A 19,232-nucleotide genomic window follows, 5' to 3' on the forward strand; every position below is an offset into this window, starting at 1 on the left:
CATATTTCTCACCATTCCTACTGGGCAACCACGATTTGTTTTGTTGCAGAATATGGAAAGCCTCAGTTCCACACCATCTCATGAGAGGGCTGGACCTGATGATGTTGAACTGATATCCGATGAAAGGTAATTTTAGCATTTTTTCCTCACCTTGCTTACTAAGATCATGAATAGCTTGCTTTTTTTTTTTTTAACTTAATACAATGTGCATTACAAGAACTAGAAAGAATAGAATTAAAGGTCTGTATGTTTTCCAGTAGTATTTTGTAGCAAGGAACATGCTTAGAATAGAAAATCTGCTGTGGTGCTATTAAAGACAAATAACCCTATTCATGGTTGTGTTTCTAGTTTTGTTTTTTTTTGATTTTTTGTTCTGTTTTGTTTTTGAATTTCACGAGAATTTAATTTAGAGCCACTCAACCTACTTTTAAAATAAATGAAATCATAATTTCACTGGATGAAAAGCATTGTTCTAAAACTGACATTTTATATTTTGTTGTTGCTGCTGTTTTTTATAGCAAAGAAAATGGAAAAGATGGCAGACATACCCAGCATTTTGAGGTGAGTAGCTAACAAAATTGTGATTGTAACGGGGCTATCCATACATTCCTGAGAACACACGTGAAGCATCCTTAGCCTGTCAGTAAGGGATAATGAGATTGACAGGACTGTGCTTCGTCAGAAAGGCAAATACTGAAACAAAGATTCCTTGAGAAATCATATTCTTTTGCTTTTAAATTCTTTTATTTTGCTTGCAAAGAGAAACTTCAGTAACATGGAGATTTCCCCTTAGATTTTCCATAAAACAAAACAAAAAGCCAAAGCCACTGGTTTGATTTTCCATGTTCTTATGCATTTTTAAGTGATGGAAATAAATAGGTAATGAATTTAGTGGATCTGTCACTTAGATTTATCTCATTAATGTTCACATTAAGCCAAACTCAGTGTGAGTTGTTAAATGCAGTTTGTTTTCTGAATTTTGTCTCATTTTAAGTAAACCATGGAGAAAAAATATCTAATTCCCTTACATTGTCTATATCTTAAAGTTCCAGTTATTTCCTGTCTTCCTCATTCTCTGAGGGCATCACCATGCTGACCCACGTGATTTCCCTTGCTCCCAACTCTGGCTTCCATTCAGCGTGCTCAACCCCATTTTGCACTCACCTATGTGTATGTAATCTACTCCCAAATGCTTCCAGCTCCACTTTCAATATTTTTATCAGTTTTTCCCTTGGGCAAGATTTAAAGCTTTTTTTCAGCCTGTTCTTGAATTCTGACCCTTAAAATATTAATTATATCAGAACTCTCGGGCTCCTGGGTGGCTCAGTCAGTTAAGCAACTATCTTCGGCTCAGGTCGTGGGATTGAGCCCCGTATCAGGCTCCGTGCTCAGCGGGGTGCCTGCTTCTCCCTCTGTCCCTCCCCTCTGCTGGTGATCTCTCTCTCTCTCTCAAATAAATAAAATCTTAAAAAAAAAAAAGAAGAAGAAGAAGAAGAAAACTTTCCAGTGATTCCTAATCTTCGTTGGACATTGTCCTGATTTCCCGACGGGGTCACTCCGTAGCATCTGTTAAGTCCCGCCACGTACGTGTACTGTGCTGGGAACTACGAGTCAGGAACAGCTGCAGTCCCTACCCACCTTGGAATTCTACAATCTAGGAGGTTAGGATCTAAAAGCTGTGGACCCCCTTCTTAGAAAAACACACACTCATGTAACCATTTGGCATGAAATTGGTAGAAATGAGCCACCACCTCCCTGCTAATCCCTGCCAGTGCTGTGGACTCCTCCTGTTCCCTCTCTTCAGTTCTTGTCATGTCTGCTTCCTCAGCGCAGCCAGGTAATGGGAGGGGAATGCTTCCTCTTTCTGACTTTGCAGCTGCGAAGCCTCTTCTTCCATCTCTTTTCCCCCCCTTCCTTTAAGCTTCCTTCTTTGGGACCCAGGCAACCAGCGGACATTTTCCCCTGACACCAGGTACCTTTTTTCCAAAGCACAGGTTCCCCATGATAGCGTCTCTTTATTTTCCTTCTTGTTTCATCCTCTGTCTGCTTTTTTCCTCTGCTCACAGCAAGCCCTTCCTCATCATGCCATTGAACGTGACTTTAAAGAAGATTGCTTTGCCAGCCTCCTAGAGAGGTCTTGTCAGTTCCTCCCTTTTATGTCTGTTCTCCTTTACGCGATAAAAGGGTATAGAGCAACCTTTGTGGGTGGACTTCATAACATTAACTCATAAATTCCAGGTGGCACCCAACCTAAATCCGTGCTGAACTCAGCTTGCCTTGGTATGTTTGTGGACAGCTCCCATGGCAGTGGATGAATCATGGGGAAAAAAATCTCAAATCCTGCGTCCATGTGCCAGGTCCTATTCTTACATGTATCAGCCATGTGCAAGTGCCAGTCAGCACCCACCCCACCTCTGGCCCCTTAAGCATTTGCTATTAATAATCATGGTCATCATCATACGTTCAGCTAGGAGATAAAATTAAGCAGTGAGTTAACAGGCAGCCTAAGCTCTCCGTGTCACCTTTCTTTTACANCCTAAATCCGTGCTGAACTCAGCTTGCCTTGGTATGTTTGTGGACAGCTCCCATGGCAGTGGATGAATCACGGGGAAAAAATCTCAAATCCTGCGTCCATGTGCCAGGTCCTATTCTTACATGTATCAGCCATGTGCAAGTGCCAGTCAGCACCCACCCCACCTCTGGCACCCCTTAAGCATTCGCTATTAATAATCATGGTCATCATCATACATTCAGCTAGGAGATAAAATTAAGCAGTGAGTTAACAGGCAGCCTAAGCTCTCCGTGTCACCTTTCTTTTACAACTGCCCCAAAGGAGAAAAACAAGGCATCACTCCACAAGATTGGGATGATACTTCTACTCGGGAAGGCATGTGCTTCTTTCACTGAAGGATATATATATATATTTAATTATTAGTGACGGACCATGAAAAGATCTATTTTCCCTTTTTAAAGCCTTTTCCCTTCTTTATAGTGTGGTATCATTGTACTGTTTAATGTGTGTAGCACTTTCTAGAGCTTACTCAACAACCTAAACAGTTAATCTGGTGTTCTGGTAATATCACAATAATTCCTGAATTTCAGAGATGAAAAATAAGTCTAGACTTTGGTTACCCCTCCTAGAATTCTGCCTAAGCAGTGTTTTATGTCACGTCTCCTGTACCATCAGGTTGAGAAGCCAGCGTTTATGTGCCCACTGTGGATGGCTCCGATAAGGTTTCCAGTTTCATTTTTCATGTAGACAGTTGGTCCTCACTAATACCGTCCTTTAAAATTTTCCTTATGGGGCACCTAGGTGGCTCACTCGTTAAGCGTCTGCCCTCAGCTCAGGTCATGATCCCAGGGTCCTGGGATCGAGTCCCGCATCAGGCTCCCTGCTCAGCTGGGAGTCTCCTTCGCCCTCTCCCACTCCCCCTGCTTGTGTTCCCTCTTTTGCTGTTTCTCTCTCTCTCTCTCTCTCTGTCAAATAAATAAATAAAATCTTAAAAAATAAAAAAAATAAAATTTTCCTTATAAGTTCTTTGATTCATGTAAGATTAAGACAACAGATGCCAGCCATTGAGGAAGCATGGTCTTTCCTGTTTTGACTAGCATTTCCATGAGAACGTGGGACATTAAACCCAGTCTCAGAGATGCTCCTCAGAGGGACACATAAGCAGAGAGAGGCTATCCTTAGAATCTGCGGTTCAAACGCAAATGCAGGCACAACTGTGACTTTATTTTTAAAGTAAGCATTTTGCAGCCCTAAATTTGTTTCCGTGTGAATGCATGTGCTGAAAAGTGAACATGGGTCCCCTTCGTTGTACGTCTTTTTAATTTTTTTAATCAACTAATCTTACCCACAAAAAGAATCTGCTCGAGACCTCAGATGGTCAGTAAAAAAAAAAAGTTAACAGTCCATTCGAAATGCCAAAAATTAAAGTATGATTTCTATGGGTAGGTTTTCGAAAGGTTGGCATCTTAATAAAATATCCCTTTTGGGCTCTATGAAATGAGCTAATGTAAGGAAGAGCCTAGGGTACTATTCCTTGAATATGTTGGAGTCCAGAGTCTTTGTCCTTTTGTTTCTTTTTAAACTCAGTGAACGTCTGGCAGTACCCAGAAGAAAGGTCATCCCTAAAACTAGCAACTTCTAGATTCCAAAAGATATCACTGAAAATACAGATTGTCAACGTCCTGTTTACAATAGAGCTTAACACTTATCCTTCAGTTTGATTCCTTCTGATAAGTTATTTTTTGTTGTGGAAATATTTCATGCTTCTGTATGAAATCCAGAATATTAAAACTGTAACCTTATATTAATCTGTTTATCAAGAAAGCAAAACCTTTAAGAATTATTGAGTGCATAGAAGGGTATTACCTTATCTGGGAGAGGTCATTTTATGTCAGAAGTACAAGGTTAATGAAGTGTTAAATTCTTTCGCAAAATTTTTACATTCTTTATGCTTTCTAAGCCTACTGCTTAGAAGAGCTTAGAAGCATACCTTTATAACAAATAAGACATTCATAATAAACAAAAGGCCATTTCCCTTTTTTATCTAGCATTAAAACAAAAGTAAAAAGAAGGGAGAGAGAGAAAGAAGACAAGGCTTTCCAATCAAGACTGAGCATTAATATTATCAAACTTCTTAAGTGTAGGCTTTTATTTGCCCTGAGCAGGTTTGAGCTAAATTCTGAAATATCCTGTCAACAAGTATTTATGAAATGAATCACTGTGTTATTTCAACTTCACTGTACTCCACGGAAGCGTTAGGATTTTGTTACTGGTTTTAATGTTAAAACCAGAATAATTTAAAAGCTCTGTTTATTTAGATTCACTTCCCATTTCATCCAGTCTCTAAAGGCTACTGAAGCTTTGCAATTCACATGAATTTTGGAACTGTGTTATGTCCATTTTCCTTTATTGTCAGGCCAAACAGTAAATGTTTATGGTTCCATCTGGTTCTTGTGTTGCCGCTGTGTGGTTCCTTCCTGTGCAAACTGCATTACACAGTGCACTCTCTGATAGCATCACTCCTGGCTCTGGGAAGCTCTTAGGCTACTTATTTATATCCTGTCGCAGGGAGGGAGAAGGGATGAACAAAAATTCACCAACTATTTGAAGTCAGGGTAGGAGCAAGATCAGTGAAGTCTGAGGACTGAAAAAGCCAGGTCCAGTTAGACAGGGGCACGTCTTGACAAAGATCAGGTGAATAGACTAATAGTCAATGGTTCCTTAATGGTTCCTGAATATGGACTGTTACCCGAGGCCACAGGCAAGGTGAGCTCTCTGAGTATTTGCTCCCTAGCAGCCTGTTTTTTTCTGTTATAACATGTGTGACATAGGCACTTATACGTTCAATGTCTTTCTTCCGCACTGAATTCCATACCTTGTTAATTCCTGTAATCCCAATGCCTAGGACACTGTATGTGTTCACTAAACACTTGCAGATGAATGAATGTGAAAGGGAGGTAATAAATAATTGGAAATAGCATTTTTTTCCCAGCTACTATGGGCTAGCCATTTTGATACATGTTTTTCATTTAATCTTCATAACAACTCTATGAAGTCTTACAAGGTTTTCATTGAAGATCTTGCAGCTGAGCAGCTGGTATTGAAGCTCAGATCTCTGACTTTAAAACCCATCCCCTATCTGCCCTACCATATTGTCTCTCCTATGAGCCATGAATATGTAATGTGTTTTCATATGCTACAACATTTTTGACGTGGGTTTCATGTGTGACCTCGTAGCACAAGGATCTCTGAGTTGAAAATTGTGAAATTGCGGTAGTCCCCCATTATCTGTGGTTTCACTTTCTCTGGTCTCAGTTACCCATATTTAGCCCTGGTCTAGGAGCAGATTATTGTCCTTCTGACGTATCATCCGAAGGTCAATGGTAGTCCAACACTGCATCACAATGTCTATGTCATTCCCCTCACTTCATCTCACCACATAAGCATTTTATCATCTCACATCATCACAAGAAGAAGAAAGGTGAGTAAAGATGTTTTGAGAGACCACATTCACATAACCTCTATTAGAGTATGTTATAATTGTTCTATTTATTAGTTACTATTAATCCTGTGCCTAATTTATCGATTAAACTTTATCATAGTTGTGTATGTATAGGAAAAGGCAGAGTGTCTGTAGGGCTCAGCACTATCCCCAGTTTCAGGCATCTACTGGGAGTCTTGGAATGCATCCCCCCAGATAAGGGGGACTGCTGTAATTCATTTACTCTGTGGTTGAACTGAAGACATAAGACAGGTAAACAACAAAAGTTGAAACCAAAAATATTTTGGTACTTGAGAATGTCCTTGACGTTTGAACGTGAATGATCTGGGAGAGGCAGCGGACAAGCGAGTAGACCAGTGCAGTGCCCAGGATGAGCATGGGAGAGAGTGTGGAACAATCTGGAGAGGTGCCTCACCCAGCCCAGGCTGACGAGTAGTTGAAGGATGAGTGGTTTTGATGCTGGCGTGTTGCTGCAGAGCCCGATCTGCTTCCCCGTGGGTGGCCACGGAGCGGCAGCCCCAGCTCCCATATGCACATAAGCCCTGGGCCCACACCAGCAGCCCGCTCTGCATCCCCAGGCACCGCAGCCGAGACAGGTTCTGGTGAGACAGATGAGGCCAGAAACTGGGAAGCAGGCCTCCAGGAGCAGCAGGCGGGTGAAGAGCGACCTCAGGGACTGGTCATAGCAGGAAAGAGCCAAGCGCGTGGCTGTGCTGGCTAGCGCTGTGCCAAGCGTGTCCATGCTCTGCAAGCTGGTATGGTTTATGTAGGAGAGACCCTGCCCCTGCTGTGTAGGAAATCAGCCAGAAAGTCCAGAAGCTTGTGTAACACAGGTCTGTAGTGTGAGTGATCCCCTGTTATATGTGGCACATTCTAAACACCCTTACATGGTGACTCCAGATGCAGTGATCTCCTTGCTGTTCCTTACCTTAAACACAATGACCGTGCCTCAGGGCCTTTGCATTTGCTTTCCTTCTTTCTGGAATGCTCTTCCCATAGGCTCACTCCCGCATTTCTTTCATATCTCTGCTTATATGTCACCCTGTAAGAAAGGCCTTTCCTGACCACCAAATAGAAAATAGCAGACCGTGGCCCCTACCTCCATCATCTCTCTTACCCTGCTTTATTTTTCTCCATAGTCCGTGTCACTACCTGACATTTTTTTCTTTGTTTACTGTTACTTCCTGTAAGATTCATTAGGACAAACTTAATTTTGTCCTCTGAAGTATCCCCAGTGTTTAGAAAACTGTCTAGCAGGTAGTAGGTACACAAAAATTATTAGTTGAGTAAATGAGTAAATATTATCTTTGTATCTCTAGCACACAATGGCCATTTTAAGTATATATCGTGTGATATATATTATTATTGAAAAAACTAATAAAGTCTTGAACTGTTCTCTTCGTTAGAATAATAGGATCTTAAGGGTTGTCCATTCCAGCCTCCTACCCAGGGCGGTAATTCTGCCTCTCCCACATGCCTGACTCCCAGACTTCATCTGAACACTGTGAAGGGCAGCTCCCTAATTCACAAGGTGGTCCATTGTTGTATTGCACCCAGATCAACTGTCCTCAGAGCCCCACTGAGCACTCTTGAGCCTCTTCCACAAAATGTCAGCGCTCTCAGTGTAGGGAGCTTCATGGCTCACTAGCCCAGCACGGAGGGGATGTGCCAAACCCTGCCGTCGAAGGAATGAAGAAATTTGTGCATTTTGGAAAGAAAAAAAAATTAATTTTCTAATTTTAGTTTTCTTTAAAATGGATACTAATTCAGATGCAGGAAAAAAAAGTAAGCTCAATTTCCTTTGAAATAGGTGCTAATACAGATTGAGCAATCGTGAAAAGTATGCATTTTTACATTTGTGTGGGTGTGTGTGTTTCAGCATTTTACATGTGTCATGTCAAGCGCTGCAGGACTCTGAGTGCCCTGAGGGGACGCAGACATGGCAGGAAGCAAAGCCAGTATCTGGCGTTGGGAAGGGACACAGGCTGCCTACAGAACCCAGTGCTTAGGCCTGCAGGTCTTCCCACCAGCATTCATTCCCATCCGCAAGACCTCAGCCTGGGAAACACATTTCACCATTGTTACTCTGTTTCTAAAATCCTTCCATGGCTTTACATTGTCAACTACAGGCTAAAGTCCAAATTTAGCTGAGCATACACGGCCTTTCTCAATCTGGCGTCCGCTCACCCGACACCCTCAATACCTCCTTTCCCTCTGTCTTGTCCTCCCCTGCTGTGACCGGCGAACCCCCAGGGTGCCTGCCTCTGCACCTGTTCCTCTTTCTCAACCCCTCTCACTCACACTGCCCCCAAAACAAAATTGCTGTTGCTGACTCATGACGGGACCCCGAGTGGCTCTTTCCTCTGTTTGTTCATCATGCATCTAGAACCCCCCTCTTCAAGGTAGCACAGTTTGCCTTGAATTGCTGTTGAACACGGCTCATCTCCAGCACCTCTCTCTGGCATTCTGAGGTGTGGTAGTGTTTTTCTCTTCTTCCCATGGTGCCTTGAAATGAGGAAAGACTGATGGCCTCATCTGTGTGTATCTTATGCTCCAGGCACTATGCTAATGGCCTTTCAGACCTTTTCCCAGATCATCAAAGGAACCTTGCTAGATTGGAATTGTTCATGCCATTTCACAGATTAAGAAATGGAGGTTCAGAGAAGTGAAGCGGCTCAGCCAGAGCACCAGGCACAGTAAATATCAGGCACCCGGCCCTGCTTATCAGCAGAAGCCACGTCCGTCCCAGTGTAGTACAGCACCAGGGGCCGGCACGGGCTCCTCGTGGACCGGATGCCGTGCTTACAATGTGGAATCACGTTTCTTATATTCTTCCTTTTTGTATGTCTCTAAGTGGAACAAGTGTTAAAAATCTTTATTGAGAAAATGTTTATTTGCTGTATGCAGATTCTTACACGCACACACACACACATATACACGTGCACACACGCACACACACACGGCTGGTGACTGACCCTGTAGCTCTCAATGAGCGGAGGGCCAGACTTGGTCATTCAGCCCTGGTCCACTTAGGATTCAGTTCAAGGAACAAATAACTTTTATGGCATAAATGCATAATCTGGTTTTTTCCCCAATAGACAAGCAGCATTTTGAAAGTGTCAGAGAGCCCCAGATTTACCTGGCGTTTACATCTGACTTTAGTAGCTCATTGTGAACTAACTGATGATATTTCATTTTATTCCCAATGTGGTGAAGAAAATAGCGGTCCTTGGGCATCATTTTGTGGAAATACAATAGTAAAAGCCCCGTCTATTCCCTGGCGATATCAAAGTGGGTTGAATAGCTATTAAAAATAGCTGGAAGTCTTAATAGTGCTTATTTTAAGCAGGAGAACATTTCTCATGCATTAATGGAATCATTTATGATTTCCAGATGTTTGGGGTTTTTTTCTTTTATTATATCTGCTAAAATAAATTTCCAGTTATTCTCCAAGAAAATCTTTTGTACAGATCTGTGCTACTTGAGAAGAATATTTGTGATTAAACACTTGTGTTTATAATCTTAGGAGAGAAGGGAAAGTAACAGTGGTTGGGTTTACAAGATGCCAAAAGAGCAAGGAAAAAAAGAATGAATTTCAATGCGAATCTTGTTAACATAAAATCACTTAGCTGAAATAGCAGCCTTTGGGAGAGGGTTTTCTCATCCCCCAGATATCCCAGCCTGGGTGTGGGTGCCCCCAACAAGCAAAACCAAGTGTAGCTGAGTTTTTAATATTCAGAGAAGATGAATAATAGGAAAACAAGTGACAGTTGGGTATTTGTAAGATATAAATGATGCATTGCTGCCTTTCCAGTTCTTGGCTTTTTACTACCAAAAAAAAAAAAAAAAGTCCTGCTGTCTGTGTGATTTTGGCTCATTTCCAGAGTCCGTATTCCTTACTGCTAGCCCAGATGAGCCGCCAAACCTCTGTGCTGTTTGAATTTGCGCAACAATGCTTTAATACCCAGAGCTCCTCCATAAATAGTCTGTCCTCCCCACACTTGGGGCGAAAACAACCACAGGAAATCTGGGAATGTGCAGCTCGCCCGCTGAATTGATCTAAGCTTCTGCCGGGGCCAGCAGGAGAGCGTTCATGTTCACAGCCTCTGCTCCTGGCCTTGCAGGACTGTTTACCTAAGGAGCAAAGAAGTCTGCATGCAGGAGACACCATGTTGCTTCTCCAGCCTTAGCAACAGCAGTGGCAGGATTTTTGCTGTTTTCAGTCTGTAGAGCCCTACTCCTTTAAGGAAACACAAACTCCTTTCCCTCCTTCCCGGCCCCAATCAGTAACCATCAAGACTGTCAGCTGCCTGCAGTTATCAGGAGCAGCAGCTCTTGGAAATCCTCTTGTCTTTCTCACAGAAGAAAAGTTCTAGGAGCACAGATGGACGGTTGCTTTTTGCATGCAAGCAGCCAGCGAGTATCCAGGGGGCATCAAGCTATGATTGTGATTTCTGTGCTGGGTGCGTCTGCCGCTAGGGCTTGCGCGGCTTCATCCAGAAGGAGTGGTACCGCTGCAGACATGTGTGGGTTTTGGTGAGCAGGAGCTCTTTGGAGACGTTGTGCTGTTATTACAGAGCCCCGCAATGAAGATTCAGGAGCGTCCCAGCATACCTGACACCAAACTGCAGAGGACTCAAGATGCCGAGGACCAGCAGGAGAGCTTTGTCTCCGAAGTGCCTGAGCTCGACCTGACTGCATTGTGTGACGAGAAGAGCTGGGAAGGTAGGATCGGCTGCTATTTGGATGATTTATTATTGGAAAAGCATATATAAAGTAGCCCAAATGAGAGGCGCGTCACCACATGGATGTATGAAAGCGATGGGTGTAGGAGTAACTGCATTTCCGAAATGACTGCAAATCCTCTCCCTGGCATAGGAATGTGTCACGTTACGTGTTGCCAGGAGGGATTGCAATCTAAGAAAGAAAACGTGCTTGCCCTCTATCGTAGCGTCACCTTGCAGCCTTCTTTATTTCCTAACTCACCTGGAGTGCCGGTCCGCGTATGTGTTCCCCGTCTAGTAGTCCCGAGCAGAGTACTGAGGAAGCCTCCCACATTTAGGACTTCATCTGGGCGCAGCTGCTCTTCGGCTGCTGCACACCAGCCGGCCACCTCCTTCATTAAATCTCTGTCCCATGTGTTCGAGAAAACAGAAGCTTTGCTTCTGTGATTGTTTATATGGATAGAATTTTTTAAAAGCCAGGTCAGCCAGCATAAGGGATTTGCTTATCAAAGAGAACACTGAATAAAAAGTGCTTCCAATGGAAAGCCTGCAATGATCCAGTGTGGAAGGTTGGTTTTTCTAGAGATTTTGGCAAAACAGTAGAAATGTACTTGTGAGGAAGAAGAGGGTGTCCTCGTCTTGTCAAAACTGCATTTCAGGAAGGCGGTGGCGACAGTGCCCTCAAGCGGCTCTGCTCTCCTTATCCATGTGTCTGCATCCAGACCTGTATCAGTGTGTGTCCAAAATGCGTGTCGAGCTGCCTCTGTACGCTGCGTGTGTTTGGAGGCTGCAAAGGGGGAGAAATTGTGTGCCTGGTTTCAGAACAGCAGCACGACCTAACACAGTGACAGAGAGAATCACAGCTACAAGGAATCCGTCCTTTTCTGAAGCACCTGGATTTCCTTGTCTTTTCCCCACCCCTTTTTAAACCAAAAAAGTACTCATTAGGATAATGAGTTTAGATGAAGGAGCAAAACGCGATCTAAACAGACCACCGGGTGAAAAATAGCAATCCCTTTATGCTCCTTGCATCCAGGGCTTGGTGAAGCAAAAGCGAACTGTTTGTTTTTTTGTTCTCGTACTCCCAGTTTGCAATCCAAGAAACATGTCCTAGCCTTTTACCATGTAATGAGGCAGTTGGGTGGGAGATTTTCTCAGACCTTCCCAGCTCATGGTACGGTCACTAGAAAAAATTGCAGGGTGTTTTGTTTTGTTTTCCTTTTAATTTCAGTGATACATTCCTGGGTAGTGTTTTATTGTTCTTCTTTTGTTTTGTGTACTTTGGAATATTCCGGTGTGTTTTAAATTCATTAAAAACAAATCTCCCCCCCCCCAAAAAAGTCTCATAGTAGCCACTGTTGCCCAAATAAAAGAAAAAAGCAATAGCCAAAACAACTGCTGTATTTAGGTTTCAGAAGTACGGTCTCCTCACATCAGTAGCACAGAATTCTAGACAAAAACGAGGATTTTTGGACAGAATTCAGATTAGGTACATTATCTTGGTGTATTCAGTAAAGGGGCAGGGAGATTCTTCTAATCCCCCCTGAAATGGACTCAGTTTGGTGATTTTTATTTTGGTCAGTCATAAATTTGTGATCTCTTCAAGCAAATGTTAAGAGGCCAGTATGAAAATTCCCTCCAGCGGGGTTGGAAGCTAACTTTCCTTAAAACTGTTTTATTACTTAATGTAAAGAACTCTCTTCTAGATAATAACAACAGTAATAATAATAATAATAATAATAATAATAATATGAAGGAACAAACATTTTGTTATATTGGAAACTAGATGGAATTTTAAAAAGCTTATTGGGGGAAAAATAGAGTAGGCTTGGAAATGCTTGTTGTGTTATCTATGTAATTTATGAAAGGACTTGTGTTAACTTCTGCCAGTTAACTGCATTAGTTACTGAACTTGCGTATCTTAAAAATCTACACGGATTCATTTCAAGGCCATTTTTTATCATATATTTATTTTAAATTTTCATGTTATATTGTAACAGTAAGTATAGTCAAAATAAAGGAATTCTTGCATAAGGGATAGTTCAGATGAGCGCCATCAGTCTCCAAGCACTAAAATATTACCTTTCCTTTATTGCCTCAACAATAAACCAACAAAATGATAGCTTTGCGGTAAGGAATCCACTTTGCACTAATTTAAAGTGTGAAAGTGAAACCAGGGCAACAAAATATATACATGGAAGTAATAGTTACTCAAACCTTCTGAGCCAGAATGTGTCTGTAAGTCTCCCTTGCCAGTCTCCAAGCCACGATGTAGTGTAACCTGCTGTTTTTGGTTTGCTGGTCTGTTCCCCATCCCCACACTTAGTTCACACTCTCTTATTCATACAGATCGTAGAATGCTGGGTGAGACGATACTCAGTGAGCAGACTGTTGGCGCTAGCCTCAGCGGTGGGTGCTCCCATATGGCAGTGACGTTCTCTGGCTTCTGGGGCGTACTTATCAGGGCAACAAAAAAGGAAATGAACCTAGTCATTAGATTCCATAGCCTACATAGAGTAGAACCCTCTCAGAGTGAACGTAGGATCAGAGTCTAATCGTGCTTGTTGGCAGATATATAACACATGCTTTTTTCTTTTTTTCTCTCTCTCTGTATGTAGCTATGTATTCAGGCCCATTTTTTACCTATCCACATCGTATTATTATTTTATTACTTCCACTCTCCAAAATTAAATGAGTATACAAATCAAATGTATTATTATTTGTTATGTAAAGCCCTTCAGAACTGCATAATTAGAATGTTCCTAATCAGCCAGTTCATGTTGATTTGGGGGTACCATTTGTGGAAGTATTAAGGTTTAAATACTCAGCTTTCTCTATTAATGTTGTCCTGGTGAAGTTAAGCTTAAAAGAACATTTTTAAAGGGCTTAAATTCTTTATATTTCTTATTTATTGCTTACTACCTGTCAAAAATAACTGTGGAAATTCTGAAAGAATGATGAAGAAGCAGGGGATCTTAAAACTTTTTTGACTGGACTCTGCCATTATACAGCTAGGAAAGCTGAGGCCAAAAGAAGGAAAATGATTCAAGATAACGAAGTCTCCTGACTTCCTCTCTGATGCCTCTTTCTCAGCAATGCCAGTTACGTGTCCTGGCAAGCAGTGGGCCATAATGGCTAAGACCAGGCACGTCCGGGGTTCAGACCCTGGCCCTACTACTTCAGCAGCTGTGTGGACAAGTTAGTAAATGTGTTACAGTTTCGGCCTCGTTTTCTCCATCTTTAAATAGGTGTAAGAGGGGCACCCGGGTGGCTCAGTCGGTGAAGCATCTGCCTTTGGCTCAGGTCATGGTCTCAGGGTCCTGGGATTGAGCCCCACGTTGGTCTCCCTTCTCAATGGGGAGTCTGCTTCTCCCTCTCCTGTTCCACCTGCTTGTGCTATGTCTCTCTCTCCCGCAAATATTTTTTTTAAATATAAATAAATAAATAAGCATAACAACAGATTAATAATGAGCAAACAGATATTGTAGTATTCACTTAGCAAGTTTGTTGCAAGGATTAAGTGGGCTAATATTTGCAAAGTGCTTGACACAGTACAAGTACCTAACAGGCACTACGTGTTAGTTGATGTTGTTACTGTCTTCCACAAATGTTTCCAAGTATAGTTTCAGGAAAAACCAGCCTAAGTTGGACATCTTTGAAACCAGAGCCCAGTTCTGCCTAATGACAGTGGGTGACTCTGAACACAGAGAAGGAGTTCATAATTACTGGGTCCTAGCACTGTTGGCCAAGGACAGATTTTACCAAACCAACCTCCTTGTGTATGTGTGTGTGACTCTGGATTAGGAAATGTCGCATTTGAAAAGACCTCAGCTGGGCCGTTAATGGGGACTCCAGTGCCCTGTCAGATGTGGAAGGAATAGCAGTCAGGTAGCAGAATGAATTAGTAACTGATTAAGCAACAGTACTTAAATTTGCAGATACACTGATCAAAGTTGACACAAATGGGGGTATTCTCATTAGGAAAGTCCCCAGCTCTAGCCTGTTCCACACATTTTATTATGACTTGAATGGAGCAATTAAGGGCCTACTTATTAAATTTGCAAATAGAGACAAGGCAGATATATGAAATGCAAGGATTAAATTGGGATTGACAAAGCTGACTACTAAGGTTCCTTCTAACTCTGATAGTTTGCAAGATTTTTTGAACAATTTAATAGGACTACCATTGTTCCAAGGTTAAGTTGTGGAACACTAAGGAAATTTTTATAATAGGATTTTCCTCCCCAGGGGGGTTTGCATCTTCTGGTGTCTGGGATGTGCACATACCTTGTCACACCACCGAGGAGCCGTGCCAGGGAGTAATGACTAAATAGCATGTAGTTGGAAGTGAGAAGTGGAAAACATCAGCTCCCTTAATTCTGGCAGATTTCTGCAATAAATCATCTTAGTAGCTAATTTTCTTTTGTCTAGCAAATGGATCTGGCTGGCTAAGCAGAGAGTAGCTATATCCCAATGACCACATTAATATTACTCAGAACCGTGTTTCTTCTTCCTGCAGCGAATTTCCTTTATTTCCGTGTGTACTGTAGTGTCTGAATTGGAACTCCCCCAGGACCTATTCTCTTCTGTTACTTAGGTAGCGTGAATACAGCTTTTATCTCTGTTACTTCTGACCTGCTTTGATGTCAGCTGTCCTGGTGGATTAATTTTTCATAGAGAGACATGCCATATTTATGTCCAGAGTTCTTTGTGACAAGACACATGGCTAAAATCACGGAACTTAAGGAATTCTGGTCTGGATATAAAAGCGCATTTCTTTCATGTGGTGCTTTAAGGTGAAAATCTAATTCGAAGCCTCAAATCTTTTCTGTTTTCCCTTTGAATATTTTTCTTGCAATATCTTTGTCCATTTCATTGCTCTAGAATTACTGATTAAAGTATAAACTATTTCTCAGACTAGGCACTGGGAATGGTCAATGAATACACCCTCAAAACTGAATCTCTAGGCAGGGAATGCAATTGGGCATCCTGTCCTCTATGCACTGTTCTTACTCGGTTCTTTCTTCTTCGTCTAGTTGAGTGTCAACTATGAAAACATGAGTAGGCCTTATATTTTTAGATCATTACAAACTAAAACAGAAAAATAGTTGGTTTTCTTGATTTAGTTATATTGAACTGCATATTATATGTAATTTTATAAATTATAAGAGCCTTAAATTATAATTCTGTAGAAAAAAGGAAAGAGTGAGATCTTGCCCTTTGCAATGACACAGATGGGTCTAGAGAGTATTATGCTAACTGAAATAAATCAGACTGAAAAAGACATGTACCATATGATTTTACTCATGTGGAATTTAAGAAACAAAACAAATGAACAAGGGAAAAAAAAAGAGACAAAAACCAGACTCGGTGGTTGCCAGAGGGAAGTGGGTGGGGGGAAGGGTGAAATAGATAAAAGGGAGTAAGAGTGCACTTATCTTGATGAGCACTGAGTAATGCAGGGAATTGTTGAATGTTATATACCTGAAACTAATATAACACTGTATGTTCATGATATTTCAATAAAAAAAGTAAATGAATATATCCACGGAAACAGAGAAAGGAGAGAGAAATGCAAGCATTTCATGTTGGATAGGTGAGAAACTTCTCTTCTACATGCATACTGATGATGCAACATAACTTTATTTTGTTAATTGAAATTCATAATGGTTTTACATTTGTCATTTTTTAGTGAATTCATTTACGCTAACTATATCCTTTAAGAGAAAATGTCACCCATAAGCTAGAATTGCTTCAGCTGTGTGTTTCATATATACCAATGGTGACGCTAAGAAAAGGGCACATTGGGTCTTCTTAGTCAAGTGAGCGGTCAGGAATGGGTCTGTGTTAACACAAAGGAAATCTGACGAATGGCTCCACAAAGCATCAAATAAGCATAACTCAGTTCCATGATTAGTGTTGTATCGTTAATTCAGGATCACAATACATTTTTTACTGGAGACCTGCTTGGATAACGGTCACAGACACTCTTGTTTCGTACACAGAGGCCACATCATTGAAAACTGAAAGATGAGTTGTGATATTTCTCAAGAGATATTCTGCTAGGTTCAGACAAATTAAAGGATTTCAGGATCTAAGGTAACACCTTTTCAAACTAAACTGTGATGAGTAGAAATGTCAAACTGGCCAGCACACCCACATGCCAATATCAACATCAGACATTGCTTTGCCTGTGCCCTCTGTACCCCGCACACCACCTTGGCCTTCCCCCCACCTTGTTTTGCTGCTTTGCCACTCTGCCAGTGACGTTATTACCGGCTCATCTTAACCCTTTCCCTGCCTGACTCTGTTGATATTCGTCCTTACAGAACACCACTGCTGTCTTATCATGAAATAAAAGATACAGCATGGCCAGTTTCATAGTTCCATTTTCTGTAACTTAACACTAGACTCTTCTTACTTCTCTAGGGATTACTTTCCTCTTACCCTCTCCTTCCCTCACTTCTCATCGGTATTTTGCTCTTTTATGCAGCAGTTTGGAGCTGATCATATCTGAGCCTGGACACTTAGGAGGAGCCTTCTGCAAGCTTCAGTGCAAATGGGACGGGGTGGGGGGAATCCTGGTCACCTCCGGCCAGAGTGTTCCCTGCCACTTTCTGAGACTAGCAGATAAAAATCTGTCTGTAACCCTGCTTTCGTTTTTTTAAAAAATAATATATATTACCATCTAAGTTCCCATATGACTTTATTCTCTTTAAATTTTGAGAACCTATGGACCTTATTCCACATGAGGTTATTTTTTCTAACAATGTGTTTATCTCTCCTACTTTGGGGTCTTCAAAAATTTCAGGTGGTCATTCTTGTGGTTGGAGCGTCTGGCACGTACTAAATTGAAGCACTGTCCTTCAAGTCAGGAGATTTCATTTTAGTCCCAACTCTTGTCGTTGATAAGATATTTGCTCTTAAATTCTTTGGGTTTCAATGTCCTTGTCTGTAATGTGTTGGATTGAATCCGTGGTTCTCAAACCTGAATGCATTTACATTCACTTGGGCAGCTTTTAAAGTTCACGTGTCAGAGGGAGCCGGGTGTCTGGGCCCTCACCTAAATATTCCGTTTAGTTAGGTGGTGTGAGAACCTGTGCATTAGAAGTTATGCGTCTTTCCCTTCGTCATGCTAACGTGCAGCTGGGATTGAGGAATCACTAAATTAGATGATGTGTGAAGTTTCATCCAGTTCTGATGTTCTATGATTATGATGTAATCTTCCTGAATAAAATACTGAACAAGCACTTGTTTAAGATAATTTTTTAGATTTGATAAAACACTTTAATAGCTGAAGGAACAAATGTTGCTCTAGGAATCCCAGAATTTCAGAGCATGGCCAGATCCCAGCCTTGCGTAAGTCACAGTAATTCATAACTATACTTAAAACGTACCTTTTTTTTTTTTAATGCAGGGACTGCTACAGATGAAATACCCTACATATCTGAGATCTACCTTTAAAATCTGATAGGATTTTTTTTAATGCAGAAAGGAATATACTGATATGGGTCTCAAAGGAAAGAGAAATATATATCCCCCTATTCCTTCCAACAATGACAAATCAGGATGTTGTGTGGAGTGTGTTTTTTCTTAAAAGACTATCTAAAATAATTTGTACAGATTTACCCTTTGTAAGGCATCCTTCTTTTTCTTTTTGTTTTTGACTAATTTATGTAAGCATCTTATGTTAACCGTAGTCTTGGGCAGCTTCTGAAATTTCAAGTGTAAAACGTGCATCTTACACATGCTAATCCCAGCACTAAGCAGAAGCATGTGAACAGCTTACTGAAGGCCCCAGACAGAAGGTGCAAACTCCTAGGTCAATGGGTTCTCACAAGATGAATATGACTCCCTGGCTGTTTCAGTGAAGGACGTGTAGCCACGAAGCCAAATAGCTCTCTCCCTGGCACACGTGCTTTTCTTCTCCATGATGCCCTCACCTGGCAAAGTTCTTGTCCCTGACCTGCAGGGGAGGTTGGAAGCATACACTATTTGCTCTCCGTCTTTAAGGCCATTCCTCCAGGCAGCCCGAGTAAATTCTCTTGTGAAAGCAAATGAGGACAGAGCTAGGAGGTAGGTGATGGCTGGCAGATATATGGATGATTCCAGTGGGGGCATTGCATCCTCCATCAGAACCTTATATCTGAAATGTGAGGTTGTTCAATGCCTCCTAAATTCAGTGCCTCCTACACCATTCAGAAAACTTAGGAAACAATTATGCTTTCATGAGCAATTTTGACTTCTTCCCTTCCTTATTTTCCAGAGCCTATCCCTACCTTCTCATGGCAGCAGGAGAACGTGGGCTCTGATGAAGCACGCCTCTCCCCGCAGGCCGGGCGCCTGATTCGCCAGCTTCTGGATGAGGACAGTGACCCCATGCTCTCTCCTCGGTTCTATGCTTACGGGCAGAGTAGGCAATACCTGGATGACACGGAAGTGCCTCCTTCTCCCCCAAATTCCCATTCTTTCATGAGGTATGTTTGTGTTGCTG

General features: G+C 41.8%; 1 protein-coding gene across 10 annotated transcripts in view; it reads left to right on the plus strand.

Annotated features, from left to right (window-relative positions):
• The window catches only part of FAM13A (family with sequence similarity 13 member A), a 339,281-nt gene that overhangs the window by 293,269 nt on the left and 26,780 nt on the right, over nt 1–19,232 (plus strand). For all 10 annotated transcript variants that reach the window (XM_034671515.1, XM_034671514.1, XM_034671512.1 and 7 more), the window contains 4 exons: nt 50–126; nt 519–561; nt 10,592–10,739; nt 19,005–19,215. In XM_034671515.1, coding sequence (XP_034527406.1) covers nt 50–126; nt 519–561; nt 10,592–10,739; nt 19,005–19,215 — 479 coding nt within the window. The remainder of the gene's footprint in view (nt 1–49; nt 127–518; nt 562–10,591; nt 10,740–19,004; nt 19,216–19,232) is intronic.

The sequence above is a fragment of the Ailuropoda melanoleuca genome, chromosome 11, assembly GCF_002007445.2.
Source record: "Ailuropoda melanoleuca isolate Jingjing chromosome 11, ASM200744v2, whole genome shotgun sequence".
NCBI lineage: Eukaryota > Metazoa > Chordata > Mammalia > Carnivora > Ursidae > Ailuropoda > Ailuropoda melanoleuca.